General features: G+C 39.8%; 2 protein-coding genes and 2 long non-coding RNA genes across 9 annotated transcripts in view; 1 reads left to right on the top strand and 3 right to left on the bottom strand.

Annotated features, from left to right (window-relative positions):
• AQP (aquaporin) overlaps positions 1-23758 on the top strand; it is a 33721-nt gene that overhangs the window by 7669 nt on the left and 2294 nt on the right. Inside the window, exons 1-9 of one of the 5 annotated variants that reach the window (XM_022832674.2) lie at positions 1482-1623; positions 2005-2164; positions 2440-2522; positions 3098-3316; positions 4906-5101; positions 5671-5752; positions 6304-6442; positions 7520-7688; positions 11145-11228. In XM_022832674.2, coding sequence (XP_022688409.1) covers positions 3130-3316; positions 4906-5101; positions 5671-5752; positions 6304-6442; positions 7520-7688; positions 11145-11228 — 857 coding nt within the window. In that variant the 5' untranslated portion in view covers positions 1482-1623; positions 2005-2164; positions 2440-2522; positions 3098-3129. Of the gene's footprint in view, positions 1-1481; positions 1624-2004; positions 2165-2439; positions 2523-3097; positions 3317-4905; positions 5102-5670; positions 5753-6303; positions 6443-7519; positions 7689-7952; positions 8252-11144; positions 11229-23758 lie in introns of those variants that run through there. The other 4 variants (XM_022832676.2, XM_022832672.2, XM_022832677.2 and 1 more) reach the window with 4 other exon arrangements.
• On the bottom strand, positions 233-4934 carry LOC111260147 (uncharacterized). Its single transcript, XR_002680119.2, has 3 exons — positions 4811-4934; positions 908-1488; positions 233-455 (listed from the first exon to the last, which is right to left on the bottom strand). It is a non-coding gene; the product is annotated as an uncharacterized LOC111260147 (long non-coding RNA).
• Positions 5038-23758, bottom strand: LOC111260146 (putative folylpolyglutamate synthase). Of its 2 annotated transcripts, XM_086968148.1 has the most exons (3): positions 22937-23758; positions 5794-5873; positions 5038-5141 (listed from the first exon to the last, which is right to left on the bottom strand). In XM_086968148.1, exons 1-3 carry the CDS (start codon positions 23051-23053, stop codon positions 5072-5074), a joined length of 267 nt encoding a protein of 88 aa, XP_086824274.1. In that variant the 5' UTR covers positions 23054-23758; the 3' UTR covers positions 5038-5071. The 2 variants fall into 2 exon arrangements, with proteins under 2 accessions (XP_086824274.1, XP_022688406.1); XM_022832671.2 differs by lacking the exons at positions 5038-5141; positions 5794-5873 and having other exon boundaries at positions 20861-23754.
• LOC111260150 (uncharacterized) lies at positions 11354-18711 on the bottom strand. Its single transcript, XR_002680130.1, has 2 exons — positions 14721-18711; positions 11354-14580 (listed from the first exon to the last, which is right to left on the bottom strand). It is a non-coding gene; the product is annotated as an uncharacterized LOC111260150 (long non-coding RNA).

The raw sequence follows: 23758 nt of genomic DNA on the forward strand, positions 1-23758 counted from the left end.
TCAGTCTGCGCTCGTTGATGGGTAGAATAGTTCCGGTGTTAATCGATGTGAACGCTGGTACACTTTATCTCAGTTCTTTTTCCGGTGCTAAAAACGTGATTTTACAGACAACGCGCTAACCCATAAAAAAACAGTAGTGAGTAAGAAAATACCACCCAATCATCATCAAACTAGATTATGATAAAAACCACAACGATGATCCTGTAGAGACTTAAAGAAACGACACCTACAATCAGGTACCTGCGATTTATTCGGCCGTAATTTATTTTAAATTCTAAAAACTAAACCTTCGAGGGTCAGAGCGCAAATGTTCGACCATGGAGGAAGGGAACCGCAGTTAATCTCTCCCCTGTGAGTTGTTGTGATAGCAGCGCCATGGTACGTCTGGGTCAGGGAAGCCACACACCAAAAGCGCCTCCAAAGGTCACAACGTGAGAACAGAGGCAGTATCCTTTCTGAAAGACAAGTGTCTACCGATTACCGTAAACAGTAGTCCTCCTATGATACATTAGACGTTATTGGAAATGGCGTAATTCCCCTACCGAAACGAATACTGGGAGTTGATGATAGCTTTCACTTTCTACCGAACCGAGGCGTCGTTTCCAGTTGCCAGCACCTCCAACACCACAATAATTCGACATCATTCGAGAGCGACGCCTTACTAAGAAGTCGTTTAAATTTCTCGTAAGCATGCAACCCTCTGGACGCATGCAAAGATAGGTTACCAAGGTATCTTAAGTCAGAACTGTGTACTTTTACTTATTAGTTATGTAGGCAGATATGGTTCATGTTGTTCTTAGTAGAACACTTCAGTTAAGATCCTATATTTCAATATATCTGCAAGTATTTATTTTTACATAGCCAATTTGATCAGGATGCATAGTTGGTCAACTTAAAGCTGACTTACCGACTAATTCAGACCTAATGTTACACGCAGTGACATCATTGACTATGGCCCATGGCACGTTTGCCATGCGCTAAGGGATCCTCGCCAGTACTTTGCTTGGGCGCACTGTGACAGCTATAAGGTTAGACCTAACGAACCTAGCCTAGCGGGCTATAACACGATAGAAGTCTGCGTGCATCGCCAAAACTGCGTAGTATGATGCGATTTTAGCTGAGAGAGTTGTTGAGAACCTGCCGCTAGCTGCTATGTCAGTGCTGCTAATTCAGAGTCTTCGTGGCCGTCTAAGAAGTCGATAGCTTCTGTCAGCTATTTATAACAAGAGTACATAAAGCACTTCTCTCAGATTTTATCCATGGTGAGCAGAGACGCGTACTAGGTACCGCAAGATAATACCATAAACGATGGTCCGGTACGATTAGTAATTGCCGCGTTTCCTAGGGCTAGCACTTTGTGACAGTAGGAGAGACACAGGTCTCTGGTGAAAACATCGAACGGTTGTGCTTCCAGTTTTCGATATTTTCAACGTCTTCGAGACGCGTCTCAAAGCTAAGGCCGTTTGTTGGTGCGACAATCTGATATACCTGTGCAGAAGAGGCAAAAAATTAAATTAAAATACCCAGCCAAATACAACGAACATTTCCGATGTGCTTCGTTTGATACTTCATCTACCTTCACTATAGCTTGTGTCGTTGCGCATACAAGCAGCCGTATTCTAGGTAACTACCTATCCAGATTTAGATCCATTATTTAGTTCATTGTTTTATACTCATCTGCATTAGCGACAAGGTTTCGCAGTAAAAATTGCCATCGTTACAAATTCTAGTGTTGAAATGTTCCGTGCCTGATTCCTATGTATTGTTCTTCGGAATGATAAACAACATGGTTCTTCAACAATTTAGATCACATCCATGCATATTCTTCCAACACAACAGTGCTGACCTTTTAGCTCATCAGATGACAAAAAAGTTCAACTATCTGTAGTCTGTTTAGTATAGTCTTCTTCTGTGCAACTTCCTGGTTTATCCTGGATTTATATGCGTCTACTGTGCAGTGTAGAGTTTAGCTTAAGAGTGCATTGGTTTTCTGGCCATCTTTAGGGAAGCTTCGACAACACAATGCGTTACCCTCATAGAGATAAAAGCCTTGGTGCCTTATGAAGGCGATTTTCGAGATCGAATGAAAGCTGTGCGCTGAATATGCACATTTGTTGCTGGTAGCCAGCTACAATAATGCCTGGACATGCATAAAGGAATAGAGGTAAACAAAAAAATCCAGGCATATTTAGCCCTAGTGTCTACTTATTTGAATAATAATAAACAGTATTGGCGTTATTTTTCTATCAAATTATTTTTAGAGGGCTAACTCCGACCCGGCACTGGTTTACGCAAAAAGTTTCTCATTTTAATTGTTTACAATAATATATTATACCTACGAGTTTGTTTTTAATTTATTATGTAGATTATGATGTTCAAAAAGTGACTGATTTGCTATTCTATTGTTTAATGTGTCTAATTCCCGCGAGGTTGCCACAGCTTCTGGTCTACCGCCAACGGAACAGCGAGCGATTCAGTTTTATTAGGGTACATTATGTTTTACTGGACCATCCATTGCAAAGGTATAATTAGAGTCCGGTTTTATGGAGTTTATCTCTCAGCTCGTTTCACGGATCGCTTCAGAAACAAAAAATTCTCTAGCTAAATTCAGCTCATTGTATAGTTTAACTTCACTAACTCTGTTTAAATAATAATTGAGACTCGACTACCTTTCATCCTCTACGAAGAATAATTAGATTGCTTTGTGTATAAACTTACTTGATTTGTACCTTTTCGTTTGAACGATTTATCTTGATGAAACAATTTTAATGCTACCATTGAACTAAAAATATTGAGATATGAATTAGGTGTGAAAGCTCCAATTGTGCGTCATCTTTATGTTACCCTTTACAAAAGTTATATAGATATTTTATATATATATAAAAAAATATAGACAGTTCAATCAAAGTATCGCAGATTATGGTGATTAAAGGCTTTTCAATGACCTATGGAATTTTTGGCTTTTAACTTAACTGGAGGCTTCTGATAGGAACTGCAATCCCTGAAGCCTTTGAAATTTTCGATTGAACGCTGAATATACTTAATAAAACCATAATAATGGGTTAACTTACTGTTTTGACTGTTTTTTCTCGTAAAGGCATTCTTTCTGCTTGCTTTACCTGACGAGCAATGGACACGGTGTGGTGGCTCCTGGAGGAGTCAACTCCATACGGGGTACTTTTTTTCAACAATGTCATATTCTCTTTGCTACGTAACATTGAATTATTCGTTGTCAAGGAACGCTTCGTTAGAACTCGCGTTATGCTTCAAGAGTTCACTGCAACATTGGAACTCTGCGCAGACGTTGCAGAATTGGGTAAGTGTTTGTTAATTTAGAATCTGGAACCGTCAAGTTTATGGTTCGAGGCCTTCACGAGGCCTAGTACTGATGCCAAAAAACCATTCTGTCGTTTATAGAATTAGTTAATACGTTACTCGGGAAGCTGTTAATTCGTAACGCTCGAACTATGCAGTTACAAAGAGGCCTGCACGCTTCAATAGCTGGTACAATCTAAATGAAAATTTTGACCACACAATATATCAAGGTACATCTTCAAAATTTTAAATATTTTCATGAATATAAGATTCAATACATCGTTACATTACTTTGAAGCTATGGTCTTCGAAGCATCACAAAACCTGAAAAACCCTCTTCGTTCTTGATGAAAACTAGCATCACAGTTTCTAAGTGGGGTAAATAAAACGGTGTTGTTTATTTAAGAGCAAGTCCGGTGTTTTCTATTAGGAATAGGTAGATTTATACCATTGTCGTGATACAGCAAAAGTTTACACCGAAGCTAGTATAATGGATGCGTTACAATATAGTACACCAGTACTAGTTTAATGAAAAAATCATTAAAAAAACATAGAACTAGCTGTGCGACACCCGCTTCGCATTCAAAAATAAGGGGCATGAAAAATTATTGACCATGAACTGGCTGTTACATTTTCACAGTACAATACGTTTGTTTTGCCATTATTTTTGCTTTCTTAAGCCTATTATCGACTAGGAAAGATGCACAACGCCGAGCGTAGATTGTCAAGGGGCTATCGTTGATGAAATGCACTTTTAGATCTGTCAACCAACGAGTTATATTAAATAAGCCTGAAGACCACAAATGCCACTGGTATTCCTAACTTTGTTTTTCAAAATCCTTCAAAAGCAAAGTCTCATTCAATCGGTATTAGCTCATCTTAGTCTTTTTTTGTATTGTAAAATTACCTTTCGATTTATTAATACCATTTAAATGCACTCAAATTTCAGCAGCGTAGAAATTTGAAATTCGTGTTCTTTTTTTCTTAATAATTCCGCGTTCTTTCCCACTGTATGTAATGGTTCAAACAGTTGCCGATCTTGTCTTTCCGTCCAAAACCCATCCGAGCAATTGGGCCAAAAGAAATAACCTGGCAGAAGACTGTGGTAATTTTTACATTTGCCAATTCGTTGATTTGACAGGTTGACCCACCGCTCTGATGTCCATTCCGTGTATTGTAGAAGAGCTGCTGTTAAGTTATCTGACGGCTGTGATATTCAGTTAGATCGTATAGTTAGTTGCAAATGCAGATTTGTCAAATGTACAGTTTGCTTTTCCCTAGGTATCGATACCGCTTTTTTATCGTTTAAACTATTACATGCTCTAGGTCAACGGATCACGTGACTATTTTGACCCTCGGTTCTGTATGTATGATGCGTGCATTGGCTTAAACAGAAAGCCTTGTATCTATGCAGCTCGCCCGAGCGAAGCACGTATCTACGGTTAGACCGATTGCTTGATTCGTAAGAAACCACCTTCGCATGTTTTATATTTACCTTTTGGTTTTCCGAGTACGTTATATTCTGATACAATGGCGTATAGCTTTGTTTAGTTGCTGCTTCGCTCGTGGTTGGATATGGATTGAGTTTAGGTATCGTATACGAACGGCACGGGATGATTGCATACACCATCTTCTTACTACTGTGGTGTCTCTGGTGGGGCAAACACTTTGGAGATGCGGAAGCGTGCCCGAACGGTCCTGTAGAAGATTTACTCTTTGGCTATGGAGCTGGAGACTATAAACCACGAATACTCGGTCAGATTCTCGGAGCCGTCGCAGCCGGAACGTAAGTCAATGTGTCCACTCTCCACCCCGATCCATCAGGCCTATTTATATTGCAAAAAAAGTTTATAAAAATCAACAAGCTGATACCAACAATCTAGAAGTAGGTGCCTAGCTTAATGGTAATTAAAATTTGCGGTACCTAAGCGCTTCGTGTGCATATATATGATATATAGAAGTTCGGAGAAAGGTTTTCACAGACGCTAAATCGCACTACGATTTTCGTCGTTCTAAAGGGAGGTCTCATATGTAATGCCATTATTATATGTAATCTATAGCAAATGGAACAGATCTGTTAAAACCACATTTTTTTGAGATCCATAGCACACACCTGAAGCATAAGAAAATGGGTTACTACGCCGATAGCGCCTTCGATAGAAAAAATTATGGATCTAGTTCCAAATCCGCGCTAATCAGTGACACGTGTGGAAGGGCTCATCATGAAACACACATAGATTTCACTGTGAACTTTGTTTGCTTAAGAAGCCATTAACATAAGAATGAGCCTCATCGCATAATTTCGTTCTGTGACAATGTATTACTATATTACAAAATATCTGTGTTCATTTTTAGATACATCCAACAGATCTGGGGTCTGCATCTGATCGAACAGCATAAAATTATGACCACCGAAGAGTGTCAGAGTAGTCTTATGGTACGTATGATTATTATTATTGAATTTCAATAACAGTTTACCCATTTCTTTCTCCGAGTTCTTGGAGATATACTTTTCGCAGTAGTAGCAATAGTACGGCCATCGCTGAACCTAACATATCCTGGAAGTAAAACCAAAGTCATTACTATTATTCCAATAAATTTGTATTTAAAATCTAACTAACAACGCTTCTTTGATCGCATACGCCTACACAACTGATTTCTGCTTAACATCGCTTATTGGTTGTGTGAACAGAGATTCTTCGATGTTCCCTCAATTTAGGTAGAAGCATCAGTGAACATCAGCTAACGCGCTAGTGTACATATTGAGGACGTCTTCCGCGAGCAGTCCTCACCGCGCTACTACGTTGTGCGAAGTATACCGTATTTTCATTTAGAACTCCTTCCAATTTTTCAAGACGGACCTACCTGAGTGAATGCTCACATTCCTTAGCTGCAGCTTTCGGTTGGACCAATATGTTTAACGTATCGTAGCCGCATTCAAAATAATTATAGTTTAATGTTGTTTAACTGTGTTTGTTATTTTCGCAGACGACCATTGGCTGGGGTTTTCTGATGGAGGCGTCTCTATCCTGTGTGTCGCGCTTTTTCGTCCTGCGCTCTCTATATTGGACTGAAAAAACCTCGTTATGGATCAACTCAGTTGTTACTGTTATCCTTTGTCTCGTCGGTACGTTTGCCTCTACATTAGGAAATAGTGACTCTCGGTAATCGTACGCGTCAGGATGTTACGCTTATCTTGCAATTGAAAGGACGCTTTCATTTTATTATTAGAAGCTGGTTCTTTCTCATTCAGTATTAGCTAATAACTGGATAGAGCCGCAGGCTACATCCTACGCCTTTGGTTGATCTAATTCGTTGATATTATACCTAGCCTTTCGTATCCCACATAATATGTTTCATCACTCTGTCTTAACATGGACGAATCTAATTGCTATTACGGCTAGACAAGCGTGATTCTTTTGGTATGTTTCAGCATCGATTGTGCTATACCTTTGCAACTATCCCGTCACAACAGTTCTCTTTTTCTAAGTCAATCAACATTGCCGACACCGTTACATTGGCGCAATTACCCAATTAGTCTATTCGAAGGGTTGATCAATTGCCATTGCCATATAGCGTGCGTCTCGATAATACTTCTAGAGAGTGAGTTCGAATCCAATGAGTCAATTTTTGCCTCATATGTCCGTGCAGGTTGGACGCCCGAAACCATCTTTGCCGTGTTCCAAGCTTCCACGCCGTTACACTTACTCCCAGTCTTCCGTTAGAACATAGCTGTGACCTTGATCTAGTATTTTTTTTGCGTTTTTCGCTACCTCTGCTCATTCATCCTAACTCCCGCACGGACATACCTCATTACATTCTAACCATATGAAAACAAATCACAATTACATCCGAAAATTGCCAAATAAATGTAAGAACTCGACGTATTTTTCCGAAATCAAGGTCTGTGCCTATTTGGAAGCGCTGTTCTGGTCATATCGAACGTGGGAACTAGGCGGACGCTATAAGTTAATGTATTTTTATCAAAAAACCGGCTATCATAAGCTTGAACTGGACAACCATCATTTAGGTGTAATCATTGAACCGCCTTCTATCCCGTATGTTACGAAACAAGCATATTTGATATGTCTTCACTGAACGGTTCGGATCAGTCGGATTCAAATACTGGTAACGTGGATATATATATATATGTATGTATATTGCTCACATTTTATTATCTATTGACATTGGGTCGACTTTGCAGGTCTCAATTCTACTGGTGGATACTTCAACGGTATCTTGGCTTCAGCTCTTATGTTTGGCTGTGGACCTCATGGCTACTTTGAGCATTTTGTTGTATATTGGTTGGGTAACCTCTTGGGCGGATTTTTTGCAAGGTACCTCAACTATAAGCTTGATTGTTTTATAGACAGGTAAGATTTTTGGGTTTCCTAACAAAAACAACTTAAACACTAACCCAAGCTTTGTCCAATGAGCTTGAAATAAATAAATATTAGATTTACTATAAAAGCCGGGTTTCAAAACAAGGCTTTTATAAGGGTAGACCGCTACGTAAACATACCATTGCTCTTGCTCATGCCGTTTTTGTCTGGTAATGCGTAACTCTAACGACGATCTTTGATGACGCATTCGTTTGTGGCCTTACGATAATGATTGCATCATGGACTCTTTTTTAGGATCTGTACACCGGAGACTATCCTAAATTCCGATGAGAAGCCTAAGCAGAAGTAGATCGCATCCTCTTCCTGGCAGATTGAGGGGAGGTCACGCTCAATGTCTTTACCTTGTAAATATCTAGCAGGGGATGTGGAAAACTTGTTAATCCACTTGTTACTATTGTCGCATATAACATTAGGCAAGTGTGATTGAATTTTTGTAGGTCATTACTTTGTTAGGCGTAAAGCAAGACCTTTTGTGAGAGCTAATAAATTAATTAAAGCAATAAACCTGTTATGATGTCATTTATGTACACTTCTGTAATGTTCGCCTTATTTTCTCAACAGGTCTCTTCTGTCCTTGTTTTTGCTTCTACATTACTTAGAGTGCGCATGGCAATAATGAATGCGTCCAATGTTGCAAAACAACGGTTTATTATCCGAAACTCTTTAATGATGTAAGCTTTAATTTATACAAGGGTTGCTAGAATACACTAGGTAGCTTATGGTAGCACTCATCGGTGAGGGCTGTATTATGTGTGTGCGTCTTTTTTTATTGATTCAAACATTTTTATTACCCATGCATCCGCTATGCCCAGCCAAATTGTTTTCGAAATGGGTACTAATACTAGCCAGCAAGTGAGCTCAAAAAATTTCTTCATAGCGGGAAAGCTGTCAATGCGTTAGTCATGTACTAGAAATCCAGGATACGGATCTGGGCATGCTAGAACAAAATAAGAGATTGTAGAAGCGTCACCATGGTAACTTAGTTTGAAACAATATTTCCTGTACGATGACACTTTCTGTTGTTTACGTTATCTCTGATACGCTGCTTACAATTCAAACAAATTAATTATAAAAGATCTTGTTTCTGTTGATTATAATCTTTATACAATTTTGAAGTTTTGTCATTTGCTTTTTGCCTACTTAATGCTTTTGGCTATTTTCGCTAGGTGAATAGGCCTCAGAATCATTTCTTAGGCGGGGAATAAAGGAATTTCTCCCACTAACGTTTAGTCCGGATGAGTCTTGCTCGACTGCTTATCTGGGGTTTCTGCAAAAGAGCTATGAAACACCGTAGCAACTACACAATCATCCCATCACCGCAGCGACAATTTTTGCCTCCATTAGCAATAGCTGCATGCTCATTCGTTGTTTGTTGCCATAGCAACGCACTCACAGATACGCATTAGTCACCCAGATTACGCTGCCTATCTCTTTATACAGTAAACGAATGTCACGGGAAAAAAACAGAGTTGGTCCTTTGCAGCTATTAGTATTTGTTGGATACATTAAGATAAGTAAAAATGGGCATAACTTTAAGCCATATCTCTGTTCCTTTTTCACCTTTAAGCTTCCTGGTTTTTTCCTCGTTTTCAAATTTCTTTGCGCGCTCTATTCTTATTATTACTTTAAGATACCTACAATTCCTAGCCTATTGTGGCTCTTTACCTCTGATTCTATTATTATTTTTGTAGTATGTATTTTTCTGCCGACCGACGAAACCTAAGCGGTTAATGCGTATATTCCAATCTGCGTTGTTGTATTCATAAAAGGACAGTCACTTTAGCCAATACTTGTTGCAGATCTCAACGTTGATCAATGAGGTACAAAAGCTGCTGATACGGCTACCCCGTCGCATCATCGAACGTCAGTTAGAGAAACGTCAAATATATATCTAGCCAGGCTCTCTAGGCTGTCTTTGGCGATTACTCCTGTCAGTATAAGGCACCAGGAGAAGATCAAGTCTTGTAGCAGTAATTCTTTCTTCTATCATAAAATCGTTTACCCTTTTTCCCTTTCTTCAAACTTGTATTGTATTTTAATGTAATTAAAATTTTAAATAATAATTTAATTTTAAATAATATAACAGTTTTTATCCACTACTGTTTGAAAAATCTGTCATTACCTCTTGAAACATAGGCTATCTTTAGATCTAGGTATGCAGTAATTCTTATTTCCTCAAGGCTCGTTTGCTTAATAGTTTTGTTATTTGAAGTTAAGTAGAAAGACGCTTATGCCTAATCTTTGTACGTCCCTTACGAAGCTTACGTTGCAATTCTCCAATAGATATAATTTCTTTCATTCGATCGTCGATTATTTACTCAAAAATGTTATATGGTATAATCGTTATCGAAAAGGATAATTGTTCTTAATGCACGATTATTTACTTTTTTATTTGGTAACAGAAATGCTATTCCTTTCTTGCAGGCTGCCGGTATGTTTTCCCCGCCGCGCGTTATAATCTTCGTTACCTGTTCGTTGTTAACTCCAAGCTTCCCCGTACACCAATAACGTTTCTATAATTTGATTTGTTTCCATAACAAAGCATGTTTTTTTCTTGTTCTCTTAATACAACCCAAAATCTTGAGCCATTTGTAGACCTACTGCTTTTTAAACTACTTAGTATTCACCTTTTTTACTGCGTGCGGGATTTATGAAGCCGCCAATCTGTATGTCGTCTTATAATAATATTTTGTTTTTTTCCCCTGTTGCCTGTTATCCTGCTTTCGTAGACTTTTCGTACTTATTGTCCTTTTTATTGCTTCCTCTACGCTACCATTCCAGTATCCAATTTTTACGCCTTTTACGTTCCTCATGATAGTTTTACAACGATGTTTTGTGCGGTTGAACTATCTCTGAACTCTCTGTACCTACTTCTAATATCCTTGGATTTACATTTTTTTTTATCTATGTATGTTCAGTAGGTTCTTTTTGTTTTTGTTTTTTCGCTTGGGTGTCCCATTTAGCTTTATCTAGTAGTGGCGGCTTACTTCAGTGATGACTGGACTGGTACCATAAGCTAGTCTTGCGCATTTCACGTGTTGAAATTTGGTGCACTCGGAAACCCACCTAAATTGGGCAGGGCAAAAAAAGCGTTAAAGAGAGAGAAATTCGAGCCGACTAAGTTGGTAGCTTGTGTCTGCCCATCGGAGTTCAGAATTATAGGTCGTAGAATAGACAGGCTTATTTCATGCTAGAGCGTGATGCAATGCCAAAGAGACTGCAGATACACAAAAATGCAGGATTTACCTATTCAGTTAACTATCGTCATCTTCTGCGTTGCACTTTTTTGTTGTGTCTATTTACGTTTCTGTTAGCCTGTTTTCTATTTCCTCAAATATTAATTTTAAAAGTATTTACTTAATTTATATATGGGTCTTTTTACTTTGTATATATATATACATATATGCCTTTTGTATCTCTTTTCAGATGTACTAAAACCAGCCTTGTTTCCTATGCAATGTCCAACGAACACGCTCCTTTCGTATCTTGTCAACTAAGCTGCGGTCTGATGTATGTTCCACATCCCCAGTTATACGGCTTATTTTTTAACCTCGCTATCCTTCTAGAATATTTTTTGTACTTCATCATTTATTTTCATGTTGTCGCCTCGATCGCTTTGAATAATTCCGTCTTGATACATCATTGCTAGTATTTATTAGATCACTCGCTTCCCCTGTTTCTCCCACATACACTGTTCTCTAATTTAGGCGCAACTTTTTCCTTGTTTTCCAACGGCTTTCACCGAGGTATTATTATATGACTTCCCTTGTTTTTCTTTTCGGGATCCCCTTCAGTGCTCAGCGTAGCTACTGCTTTGATAGAAACGATTCTATTCACGCCTGCTTTTTTTCTTTGTATCTCTTTCCTTTTCTATTAAAACATTTAGTGAAAACTGGCCAGCTTATGTTCCTCTGTCTGCCTTACGAACATCGTAATATTAGAAGCGTCGTAAACGGATCGTTCGGCGTTTAGGTCTGACAGTATGCTTTCTGATATGCCTCTTTCCTTTAATTTGCCTGCCTAATACGCTTATTATCCTTATGCACCGCACTTCTGAATTGGCACATTTCCGCAACCAGACTCAGCACACCATTTCGGTCATCCATCTAGTTCCTTTAAGCGTTCCTATAATGTTCGGTAGACCTCAGAGGCAAATATTCACTTTGTTTTTTCGGTAAACCTTTTTCGTTTACCTTTCTCGCGCCCTAAAAGTAGCCTTGAACATTATCTCCAGTGTATGGCATCGAGCTTGCTATAAGTACGTGACATTTCTTTTCTTGCACCTGTTTATTATTTCCGTTAGTTAAGCAATTATCACATCTTGGATCTCTTCCAAACTGGCACCCTAAAATACGCATTTGCTATTTCGCGTCGCCATATGCTGGAACTTGCTTTTCGATTATTTTTTCCATATCTCTTTTTAGGTTTTTTACATCTCCGGTCCAGGTATTCTAACGGGCTTCTTTCTTTTGTTATTGTTTTTACGTCTTTTCCTTCACTTCATCACTCTTCTCTCTCATCCGATGGATGAGAGAGAAGAGTGATGATCACCTATTCTCACAGTTTATTTGCCATTTGATGGGTGCTGCGCCCATGCTGCGCATTCTCCTAGCTTTATTCCGCTTGCCCTCCTCATTTGCCTTAGAAAACTAAGAATACCGCATGTGTTCAAATTGCATTAACACCCCTTGTTGCCTGTGAAGGATCGGTCTAGACTGGATTCAAAAAGATCCCGACCCGGTCTTCGCTTGCTTTACCCCTTTGCGTTTCTTTCATCTCCATCTTCGATTCAATTCGCTTATCTTAGAAAAGAAAAACGAGCTAAATTTCCTCCATGCTCCCGAATTTTGAACCAACGTATGCGTATACCAAATTTTACACCAAAAGACAAACATGTTTTGTATAATACATGCATGCATAATCATTTAACGCAAAACTCCGTGAGACGGTAAGCAGCAGGAAGAGACGATTGCTTATCCAATTTTATTCTACCTGAGTTGATGACCTTAGACACCTGTTAGCTAGCAACATCTGTTATCTCCGATAGCAAAGAATTTATCTTTTAGCCATGCAGGTAGGGGGCTTCAATAGATTATCCAAACCGGCAAACGTAGTAGAATTAGCGGGCTTTCGATACCAAAATGTATGTAGTTCCACCTATGTAGGAGAACCAATTTACTGTTTTAATACTTAAAAAAGCGTAGGCCACAACCTTGCTCAAAACGCTATGCAGGCTATTTATTTCTACAAAAGCAACTGAAACACTGGGTTTGAAAAACTAGCTTTGAAACTGAACTTTCAGAATAAACTTATTTTTATATATTGTACAATCAGTTCCATAAGTTTGAGAGTACACGTATTCAACATTCTACTGCACTTCAGGAAGGTCTTACTTTCCAAAAAAGGATCGCCTTCACCGTCCTTTTTAAATTCAATTGCAATACAAACGTACCTAATTTTCATAACTATAAACATATTAATCTCATGCTCACATTTTTCTGATATGAGTACTGAAGCTTCACAGGATTTCTGTCATCACAGCTAAGAGAGGCCCTTCTTTTTGATCAGTAAAAAAATTAAGTTAGTTATGTATGTAATCTAAAAAAATCGATTCGAGTTTCAAGCGCAAATCCTTTTTGGCATAGAAAGGTGTATTATTAAAATGGTCATTGTTACAGACTTCAGTGCAGCGCAAAGGTTTTTTTTTATCGAAATTGTTCTGGTTTCGGGCACTCACCAGAGATCATTCGCTTGCGGCCCGATTAGATCAAGCTGAGCAATCTGATCAAGCATAGCATCTGTATGAACCGGGCAGTCCGGTTTTTCGAGATATGTAGCGCATGATCCTAAGCAATTTAACGTCACCATGTATTAAATATGGCAAGTTTGAGAACGCCAGCCATAAGGCCATGATTCCTTCGGCTTTTTCTCCATCATCTATAATGAAAGACCGTTTCTGTTTGCATTAGAAAAGATATTATTAAGAATATTGAAATTAATGTAATAATTATTTGTGACTAAGATTTTTTGTCAAATATGTCGGCGTCAGTATGACCAGATCGAGTCCATGCGAAGTTTCTTGATCACTGTAGAAGGATATTGCGTATTTGTTAATAATTTTAAACTATAACTTACTAGATTCCATTACATAATGTGTTCAATCGAACATACGCGTCTAACATGAGGAATCAACCAAATGAAGTCACTATTACGAAAGTACAACAATACAAAAAGGGACATTTTTTATTTTTAAACCTGCTGTGATACCGCTAATGGCCTCATAAACTTAAACTCGATTGCAGTGGTTATTCAACTTGCTGTATACTTATTCTAGAGATCATTCCTCTTGGGATCCTCTTAAAACTCCATTGTCAAGGTAGGTTCTGATGGGATATATGCTTTTGCAATAACGACGGCGCATACCGATAATATATCTAAATATATATATTGCAACACAAGCACAAGGTATAAAGCGAGCGCCGGTACTAGTGGGTCATTTCTCCAACTAATAGAAGCGAGCAGGAAGAGAATCTGGTTGCCAGGAAAGTAGTTGAAGCTGCAATCGCTAAAAATGGTCGTTGATCGTTTGACAAAGAGCGTGAAGGAAGTTGCGTTACCGGCGAGTCCATCACCGCTTAGTTACTTGAGATCTGCGTAATGGATTAGGATGCCGAGTATAGTGGCAGGCATCTACGGTTGGTCATTTAAGCATATGTTCGGGCTTGTTTATGGATTTCTGCAAGTCCTAACCCAACACTGGTTGGAGTCCGTTGCGAATAACATGAGACTGAGGTAAGAGTTCAAGGTTCGCCTGTTCGAGCGGTTTTTACGGAAAGCATTACGTCACGCGTTAGAATGTTACCTGCGAGACCAAAAAGATCATCGTTCACCAAGAACAAATCCTTTGTACTGGACCGCATTGGGTCGCCTTTTAAGTTTAAGATGTTCCTAGACGACCTAGTAGAATCATGCCTATGTGACGATTTGCAAAGTACTTCGCACCTGACTTCATAGTCCTAACAAAGCTTGCGGACGGCTAGCGAATACATCGAGGTATGGCTGAAGTCGAACCGTCACCAAAATCAACCAACGTGCGATGTAACTCAAAATTCTGTGATGTAGAGGATCGGCCCAAACTGAGGCACCATCGTTAATATTTTCGTGGTACGTAATAAAGGACCTGTGTCGGCCGCAAAGCTCTTGACGGTGCCCACTACAGAGATGAAAGGTACTGAGATGGACGATGACAACGGGCACACTCTCGTCTGAACGAAGCTATTAGTAGACTTGACGCAGCAACAGATGTTTCTGGACACATGTTCATGAGCTGCCTTCTATACTGAGCCGAACGTCGCTGTCGCCGATTGTGCGAGTTCAAAAACTGAAGCTGCAATTATTCTTAAAGATTTCATGTAAATTGTACAGCGGGTACTGAAGTGCTTTGGCCGGCGTATTCTTTCGGGTCAAAAAGACGGTGGCTCCGTGTGAAGGTCGCCGAAGTTCAGAATTTTAAGGATCGAAAAGAGATTCTAACGTCTGCCCTCATTCAAGGAAACCTGCAACTGAAGAGACGATCGATTACAGAAAATGCCGAGGTGCGTACGTCCAAGGTTTAAGGGGCGTAGTTTCAGCAGTGGAAACCGATTCGGTTCGAGCAAACAGAACATAACGGCTCTGTTTCAAGAACGGCACGACAATGCTATGGATGATAAAATAATTTTCTCACAGCAAACCTTGGTCGGTCCCTAAAGGGATGTCATTGCAGGCATGCAGGATTGACATTTTGAAAGAACCATCGAAAGTGTAAATTGTCCTAGACTATATGTTAGGATATATATGTGAATAGTGCAGCCGAGTGTTGTGGCACACCAATAACGTTTAAGTCCTACGTATTACTGAACAAATACGAGGTACAGTGCCGACACTATTGCATTGTCACTACGACCTAGGCGTCCCATATATATATATATATATATATATATGTGTGGTTTTCAGCAAAAAACGGTCCTGACAATTAACTGTGTTACGTACTAACCACCCGTATAACGTATTTTGGCATTTGCGTATCAATACTAGTTATCGAGGTATTTATAAGTATTATATATAAAAAAATCTGAACGGCTAAAATTTTCTTCCTAAAATGTTTTTCAGAACTATTATATTACACTGAACGATACGTTGGTTTTTTTTTTTTTATTTATAGAGCCATTTGACTGAACTCTGCTTTTATTGCTTCCATTGCATTGACAAAGAAATGAAGCACAACTGGAACAGGAGAAGTTTTTGGCCTTTTAATTCCACTTAGTCTGAACACGATATACACAGAAAACATCTTCAATTATCTCAAAATTTAGCTTTTCCCCTTTATATAATACGAAGTAATAATTAATCTAAAAAATTGTGTTTTCAGAGCCTTATTACATCGAATGCGCAGATTCTATAGTATAAGTACATACTAATGGAAATAAAATGAAGACAATGAAAAACAGCAATGACTCCTAGGTTTGTCAACATCGTCTCTGCCTAACTTTTTCCATTTACTTCTTCAAATCACACTTCAGCTGAGACGAGATTCTGAACGACTACTTTGCGGTGTGTGGGAAAATGTGGAATCAACTCTTGTCTAAAAGTACAGGTAGCCCAAAATCGCTGCGAGATAATCGAAATAGTAACAGGTGTTAGGTATAATTAAAGAGACCTACATTTAAACTTGTAGAGTTTCAGCTCGTATTCGAGTCCTGATACCTGCAGCAGACATTGGATCGATGCTACAGATGCGCGGATGCTTCAATAGCCAACGATGGCCCTGTTGGAAGACCCTATTCTATAACATTTGTCTGTAATTTAACTCTAGTATGGTGTTAGAAAATTTAAAAGCTCATACATCTTCTGGATGATGCGACAATTCAACAATAATGTCCATGAGTTACGCTGGTTTTTTTTTCGTCTTCGTTGATTACGATCTATGCCGTCACCGCATCTCACAGCCCTTTCCACAGGGCCGTCGCCCAAAACAACGACCAGACAAAAGGAAAGGGTAACAAGTCTATTCACAGTATTCAACTGACGACACTTTACACGAGCAGCGCCATCTCGGTCGACGAGTACTAATTGTCGTACGTGGCCAAAAATCAACAAGAACGAAAGCAGGATAGCTCGGGAAAAAATCATCGAATATTCCCGTAAAGGGCTTCTAATTTTTTTTTTTCTTTTTAGCGTCAAATAATAGAAATATCTCTATGTATAGGTTATGTTTCAGCCCATTCACTGCGATGACATCTCGATTCGAGGCCGAAACTACTCATAGACTAGTTTCATACGTTCTCTTTGCAAATCTGTGAATATCATCTTGTTAAAATGATTAAGTAAGTGGACGTTATCATGTTGAGACTCGCTGGATTCTTGGTTAATGATGCACTATACATAATTATGTGGGTACAGATTTGGGCAGACGTGTATGTTTATTCCAGAACTTGCCCAACTTATTTTCAAGCAGCGAGTGTCGTGTTAGCCGGCCATTATGAACTGGCATGCCATCTTTCTGGAAAACGTCTGGCGTTCCTTCAGATATTTTAGCTGACTGCGACCATAGAATAGTTTGTTGAACATTCAGAAAAACTATTTTGTCTGCGTCAATTCTATTTAGCCATAATTTTTAGAGGGCAATGTTCGCGTTAACTGCGACCGATGCCGAAATTTCTAACGAGTCAAACAATTCAGCCAAAGAATAGGACGCGTTTTCAGCGTCAGCATTTTAACATGACACTCAGCAGGTCGGAAACTCGCTTTCAACTAACACCTAGAAACTGGAACGTTTTATTTCTGATTGACACTTTGTCTACTTAGGAATCAATAAACGAGCTTTGATCGTCTAAAAGAAAACATCCATTATTAAGCACCCTCTTCAAAAGCTGTATTCTTTGCTTGGCTTCGTTGCAACTCTCGACGTAAAACATTATGTCACCCGCCTAGAATAAATTCGCAATCTCCACCAGAAAATCATTATCTTCTAGACATTCTGCATTTCGTCTTCTAAATTAAACCACGAATTGGAAATGTAACCGAACCCCAAAACTGAAGCCTAAAATTTTCTCATCGGCGCGTTCGAATCATCCTCATTGTCCAGGTACCCCATAAATCACAGGAGTATCTTGTGGTGGAAACAATTTCAAATTAAGTAAAATCTTTAAATGCCCACTGTATCGAGGAACTTTCCTTTCCAGCATTGTAAAAGGACCTCAATAACGTCCGTTAACAGATTTGGTCCTTGCGCAAACACGTCGTTTAAGGCCTCTACATCACGGGGTCCGAGGATAGGTTTTTGCATAGTCTCACTTGTGTGGATTGCGAATATTGGTTTATTACCACTAAGCGATAGTTGCTCTTTGCGTGTACCCATATTACATCGATTTAGCTGCCTCATCGTCAATAGCTTTCAAAATATTTCTATCTTTTACTGGGTAAAGGATACGAAACGTTGAAGTCTAGCTAACGGCAATTTGTCGTTGTCTCTGAAATGTGAACCGTTGTGCTCAAACAGCTACAAGATATGTTATCTTCCCGTAGGCACTCCCTACACTGCATCGCTGTAAAAGCATTGTTTGGACTCTCTGGCAACACGCGATTTTGTGTTACACGACGGATTCTCGATAACTAGAATATCTAGGTATTGTAAAGCGGTGATGTTGAATTTTTCGCGGCTAAATCCATTGCCTGTATACAATCCAGGTCGTCTGCTGAAACTGAACTGTTGCTTACAGTTGAGATGGACGCACAATACAAATGACCGCGTTGGAGCTGGCATTTATTACCAAATAATTGTTGTCTTAAAAGAACCATCTAAAACGTGTCTCAACTTTTCGAAATCCCTCTTTCATTTAGCTCCGTTAATGTCCGACAAACAACTTGTGCTTATTAATTATTCGCTATCATCCGACAGCTGGCTTTTAGTGCGAGCTGGTACCGATGAAAGATCGCGCATATCCTTAATCGCAGGTAAATGACCCTTCTATACAACCCATATTGCCTTATTTAATGTGAAGAGGCTCCCTAACCCTAGTTCCTAAATTAAAAACTTTTTCAGTTAAGCTAATTATTCATACTACCCACTGCCTTAGGCTTTGTATTTGTTATGAGCGACCAGAAGGAACGCTGCGCACCTTTAAACAAACTCATAGACGCTTGTCACTGAAAGTTTGTTATTGCTAGACCCTGCGAGTTGATAGCTCCCCGATGGATATAATCATTATGCTGACTAAAATGTACCATAATACAAATTTAATCGATTAATTATACATCATATTCAACTCATGCGAGCCTGAAGCCTTCGTTAATTAGTACTAAAGGCTGGTTAAAGGGAGTGCTATGCGCCGCTTACCACGAGTCTGCTTCTCGATCAAGAGAGCGGAAAATGTACGCAGGGTAGTGCGGGCAATTCTTAGTCCTCCTATGAGGGCCTTATGAATATTGGCATTCACAGAAGTTAGCCGTACACGGGTCAACATCCAATACTGAGCTAACGTGTGCAAAGAGTCATCCACGCCTCTCTCCAAGTATAGCTAGCAAGCATCTGAGCTTTTCAATTTGGAATAAATAGCTTTGAAACTTCCTGTGGCTCGTAGAAATTTGTGTTAGAGAGTAAGTTAATTTATTTCCGAACCTTTTTAGTCAGCTTTTAAAGCCTCTCACCGTGGACCGTTTTGAGAATAGCCGTTTGCTCTGTTTGCCATTGGGTCATGGGCGTATTTTTTTAGGTCAGCTTGAGTTTGCTACCGCTATTTATTTAACAGGACCGGAGAAATTATTCTCACTCAAAACAGGGCCTATTGGCGTGCTAATCGTCTAATATGCCTGAGACACCCACAAAAGACAAATGCGTTGCAGGCTTTGAAGGGGTCTCCTTCGCTTTGTTCTTTTCTTTTCGGAGGAGAGTCCTTGTCTGGACTCAGGCTGCGTAAAGGGAAGCCGACCCCGCAACCATCATAAGGATTGAATAAGCGATCGTACACATCAAACCATAACGCCAATGACAACTAAATAGCAGATTCAACAAGATGCAATTCTTTTTCAAAGAGTAATTGGAAAACGCAATATTTTACGAAGAAAACTACCCAGCAAAATATTTTACGGACTGATTTATACGCTGCTCTATAATTTTCTATGGTTTGCGCTTGTACAGTCGACTTGAAAAATGCCAGTGAAAGAGTTATAGAGACAAATGCGTGTCAAACCGAGATTACCCAAATCACGAAAGTAATACTCGAGTGACTATGCACCACTGGTGTAGAGCTACCTTAATAATATAATGACTTTTTTCAAAAGAGCTTTTCCTTCCGCCACTAGTATTGCAGGTATTCATCAAAAAACTAGATTCTGTTCCCTTGAGAGAATGCTACAATAGATTTATACGAAGTCATTCTTTAGATTCACCTTTTTTTGTTTCCCATCTTTCACAGTCAAGATAATGCTATAATTAAATTACCTAATGTAGCACTTGCTTCAGAAAAATTAGTCAGTGTCGAAAGCGACACCAGTTCGACCACCTAGCAGAGAATAGATCCGCAATATGTAGCGTCGATGCTATACCTGACTCTTTTTTAAAAGACCAACTCCACTGAAGATGCTACTTTCCCACGACGCTTTAACAGTTGAGCGTGTGAATAACAGGGATCTGGAAGGAAAAAGGGTATTTCGATATGCCCTGCTTTGGATCCGCCTTTTTTTAGTGTGAATTTGCTTCGCTTGGCAAATTGGCTTGCAAGATCTGTAACGATTAAGAGCAGCGGCAATAAATCTCCGATAGTCACCTGTATGGCCTGTTTCCATAATGCAGCGAGAACATAATAACTCTGCCTGAACACTCATTTAAATACTAGCGCATTTTAAACGTATGTTCAAAGCCTATTCATGATTTTAAAAGAACTTCGAGTTAAAGCAGCTTCTGTACACAAAAAAGGAGAATTACCATAAAGACAAAAACCACCTCCCACTAAGATTTGCTCATTTAGTTGCCCACACTAAATTACAATTATTGAAAAGTTTTAGCAGAATTGCTTTATTTTGACGCCCGCCGCACAACCATTAAGGTCAAAATTCGACCAGCGCCTTACACGGTAGCGAAATAAAAATAACAACTAAGAAAATCATTGCATTAAAAATTCTACTTTCATCATTGTGTTATGTTTTATTATGGACATATACGTACAATTCCAATAAAACAAATTTCATTTTATCATTAGCCATTAGTGATCATACGAATAGAATAGCTTTAGTCTACAGGTTTTCGTTTTATCTATATTCCAAGTTTTACATTCAGCATCGCCGTTGGGCATCCCATCAGAGAACTGGCTCCCAGAACAAAAAGTGTGTGCCTTGGCAGGGTTCGAACCTAGCCCACAATGTGTTCCTAGGATTACCAAGCGAATACGTTACCTACTAGGATGAGAGGGGATAAGACAGATGAGAGCTTACAGACACCGCACTGCACAACCTATTGAACAAACATGGCAACTCATACCATAGTACAGTCATCGCCATCGATCTAGCATCTCAGTGATACATATCTATTGCACGTTTTGAGGCAACTTTGCCAGGTAGAACTAATTATGGGCCAACACTTCTCACGCGATTACATAGATTGCTTCGATATCACTGTAGCTTTCTTACTTTAATTTTTAAGCAAATATTATCAATTAGAGGTAATCTGGTCTAGGATCTATTATGGAAAGTGTGTTACCCACTAAATGGAGACTTCCGGTTACAAGCACGGAGAGCTTTTTGTGCTCGGCCTTTTTCTCTTCTGCGATCATTTTTATCTTCTTCACAGCATCTGCAATACAGTCGACAGTATATGTTCGCGCTTGCTGATGTCCATTACAAATACGTAGAAATGTTGCTTCATCTTCAAAGCATTTATTACGCTCCCTATCGCCGTTAAGGGTGAAGTTAGAGTTGTCAGCAGATAAGGCAGACTGCATGTAGGTGCATACCGGTGAAAAAATTGCTATCTCGAAGAATAGGCGCTTCAAATGTGCAAGAAGAGCTTCACTGCTCCTATCGCCTGTGCAATGAAATAATAATACTTTCAGGCGAGAAGAACTGGTCTGGTGATATTGGCCAAACCAACGAGCACATTCCTCCATTGATTCAACTGTATGAGCACCGTCTAAAAAATATGCCACATTTCCGCGATTCAATAGTTGGCACCGGCCTGGCCATCGGCACGACTCAAGACCTTTGAGAGTCTCTGTGGGCAAACTAAATGGTCGCGCTAAAATCATGCTGGTATCACCATAATCAAGCGTGAGCACATCGTCACGAAGGGTAACTCCCCATTCAACCTGAGGAAATCGGTATGGGTCGTTCTTTTTTATCCAAAAATGTGCTAGCTGTACAGCAAGAGACGCATTCTCTAGTTGAACTTTACCAGGAATGCCAAGTTGTACAGGCTGACCAGCAGTATCATATAATTGTAAAGACGGAACGACGTATAAGTCACAACGCCTCTCAATGGCTTTTTTTTGCAGCACCCTCATTGCCTCAAGGGGTTGACTCGCTGTGAACGCTGGTACCAAGAACTTCATGATACCACCTTTGTGCCACGCAATCTTTTCAATTGTGTTTCCTAACAACTTTGCATGATCAATGCTCAAAGATGTGATTCCCACAACGCTCGGTTGATCGACGACATTGGTGCTGTCATATTCTCCACCTATACCAACTTCTATTATTGCTACGTGGACCTTTTCATGGACAAATAGGCGGAAAGCCATCATCGTTAGAAAAGTGAAATACATTGGCACCTTCTCACCTGAGCGCCTCTCGAAGTCTCGTAAGACGTCATACGTCTCCCAAAAGTGCTTAGCAAATAGATCTTTAGAAATTGGTCTTCCATTTATTCTGATCCGCTCACGAATGGCAAGAAGATGTGGTGAGGAGTAGAATCCTGTTTTATAGCCATACGATCGAAGGATCGACTCCGTGAATGCGCACGTTGAACCTTTGCCTTTTGTTCCACTGACGTGGACTACCCTCAGTGCCGTCAAATGCTTCTGCTCAATGCGCAGTTCGTGCAGATAACTAGTGCATTTCGTGTACACAAGAGGAGCAAGGGCTTGACGAGTTCTCAGTGAATCTTCGATGGCCGACGAGTTGCTCTGGAGGCGATTGAGCTGAGCCACCGCCTCTTCGTAGCCTCGTGAGGCACACATGACACTCACCTGTTCGCACCCGAAGCAAAAGTTACGCTGCCGTTGAAGTTTTGAAGCAGCGACTTGCCAAGAAGGCTTGGTATCGCGGACAAAGTGACGAAGAAAAGTTCGGACAACAGTACCCATGGCTTCCCCATGCGCAGTTTCAGTGTGAGTACAATCGAGTAACGGCGAGGGGGCTGCTGTGGACTTTGTTCATATCATCATGCTAGTTGTGTTTCCATCGCCACCACTATCGCAATCACGAGGCCTCTCTAACCCGATTCGCTGTTGCCACCATGGGGTCAACCAAAAGAAAAACAGTCCTTGGCTAACCACAGCGCGCAGGCCTGGCCTCGCTACCCAATAAAAACGTATCATTGTCAACCTGTTTTTAACGCGTTAAAAGAAAGAGCCAGTGTTAGCTGCCAACAACAGCAACAACAACGACAACAACAAATACCGCCACCACGACGAACGTGTGTGTGCTATGTGTAGGTTAAATTTGCACAATCTTTATAATAAGGCATATATAGGTACAAAATTTGCACTCGACATTTGAATATACGTCCCATACGGCACGGAAAGGTGAATGATACCATTAGAGACCCGGCACAGCATTCAGCGAATACCAACGTGACGATTAGAATCATGTTATATTAAAACAAAGGACAACACCAGTCGGGTGAACATATTTCACGGACGGTGGAAATAATAAAAACAACAATATAACATTCGACTGTACTGATTTATAATACAAACAGTGAATTATGAATAATCGCTAGAAATTCGACTGAAAAGCCTGTTGGAGCAACGGTGTTGATAAATAAAAGCAGACACATCAGAGAGAGG

Source organism: Varroa jacobsoni, unplaced genomic scaffold, assembly GCF_002532875.2.
Source record: "Varroa jacobsoni isolate VJ856 unplaced genomic scaffold, vjacob_1.0 scaffold_404, whole genome shotgun sequence".
NCBI classification, from domain to species: Eukaryota; Metazoa; Arthropoda; class Arachnida; order Mesostigmata; family Varroidae; genus Varroa; species Varroa jacobsoni.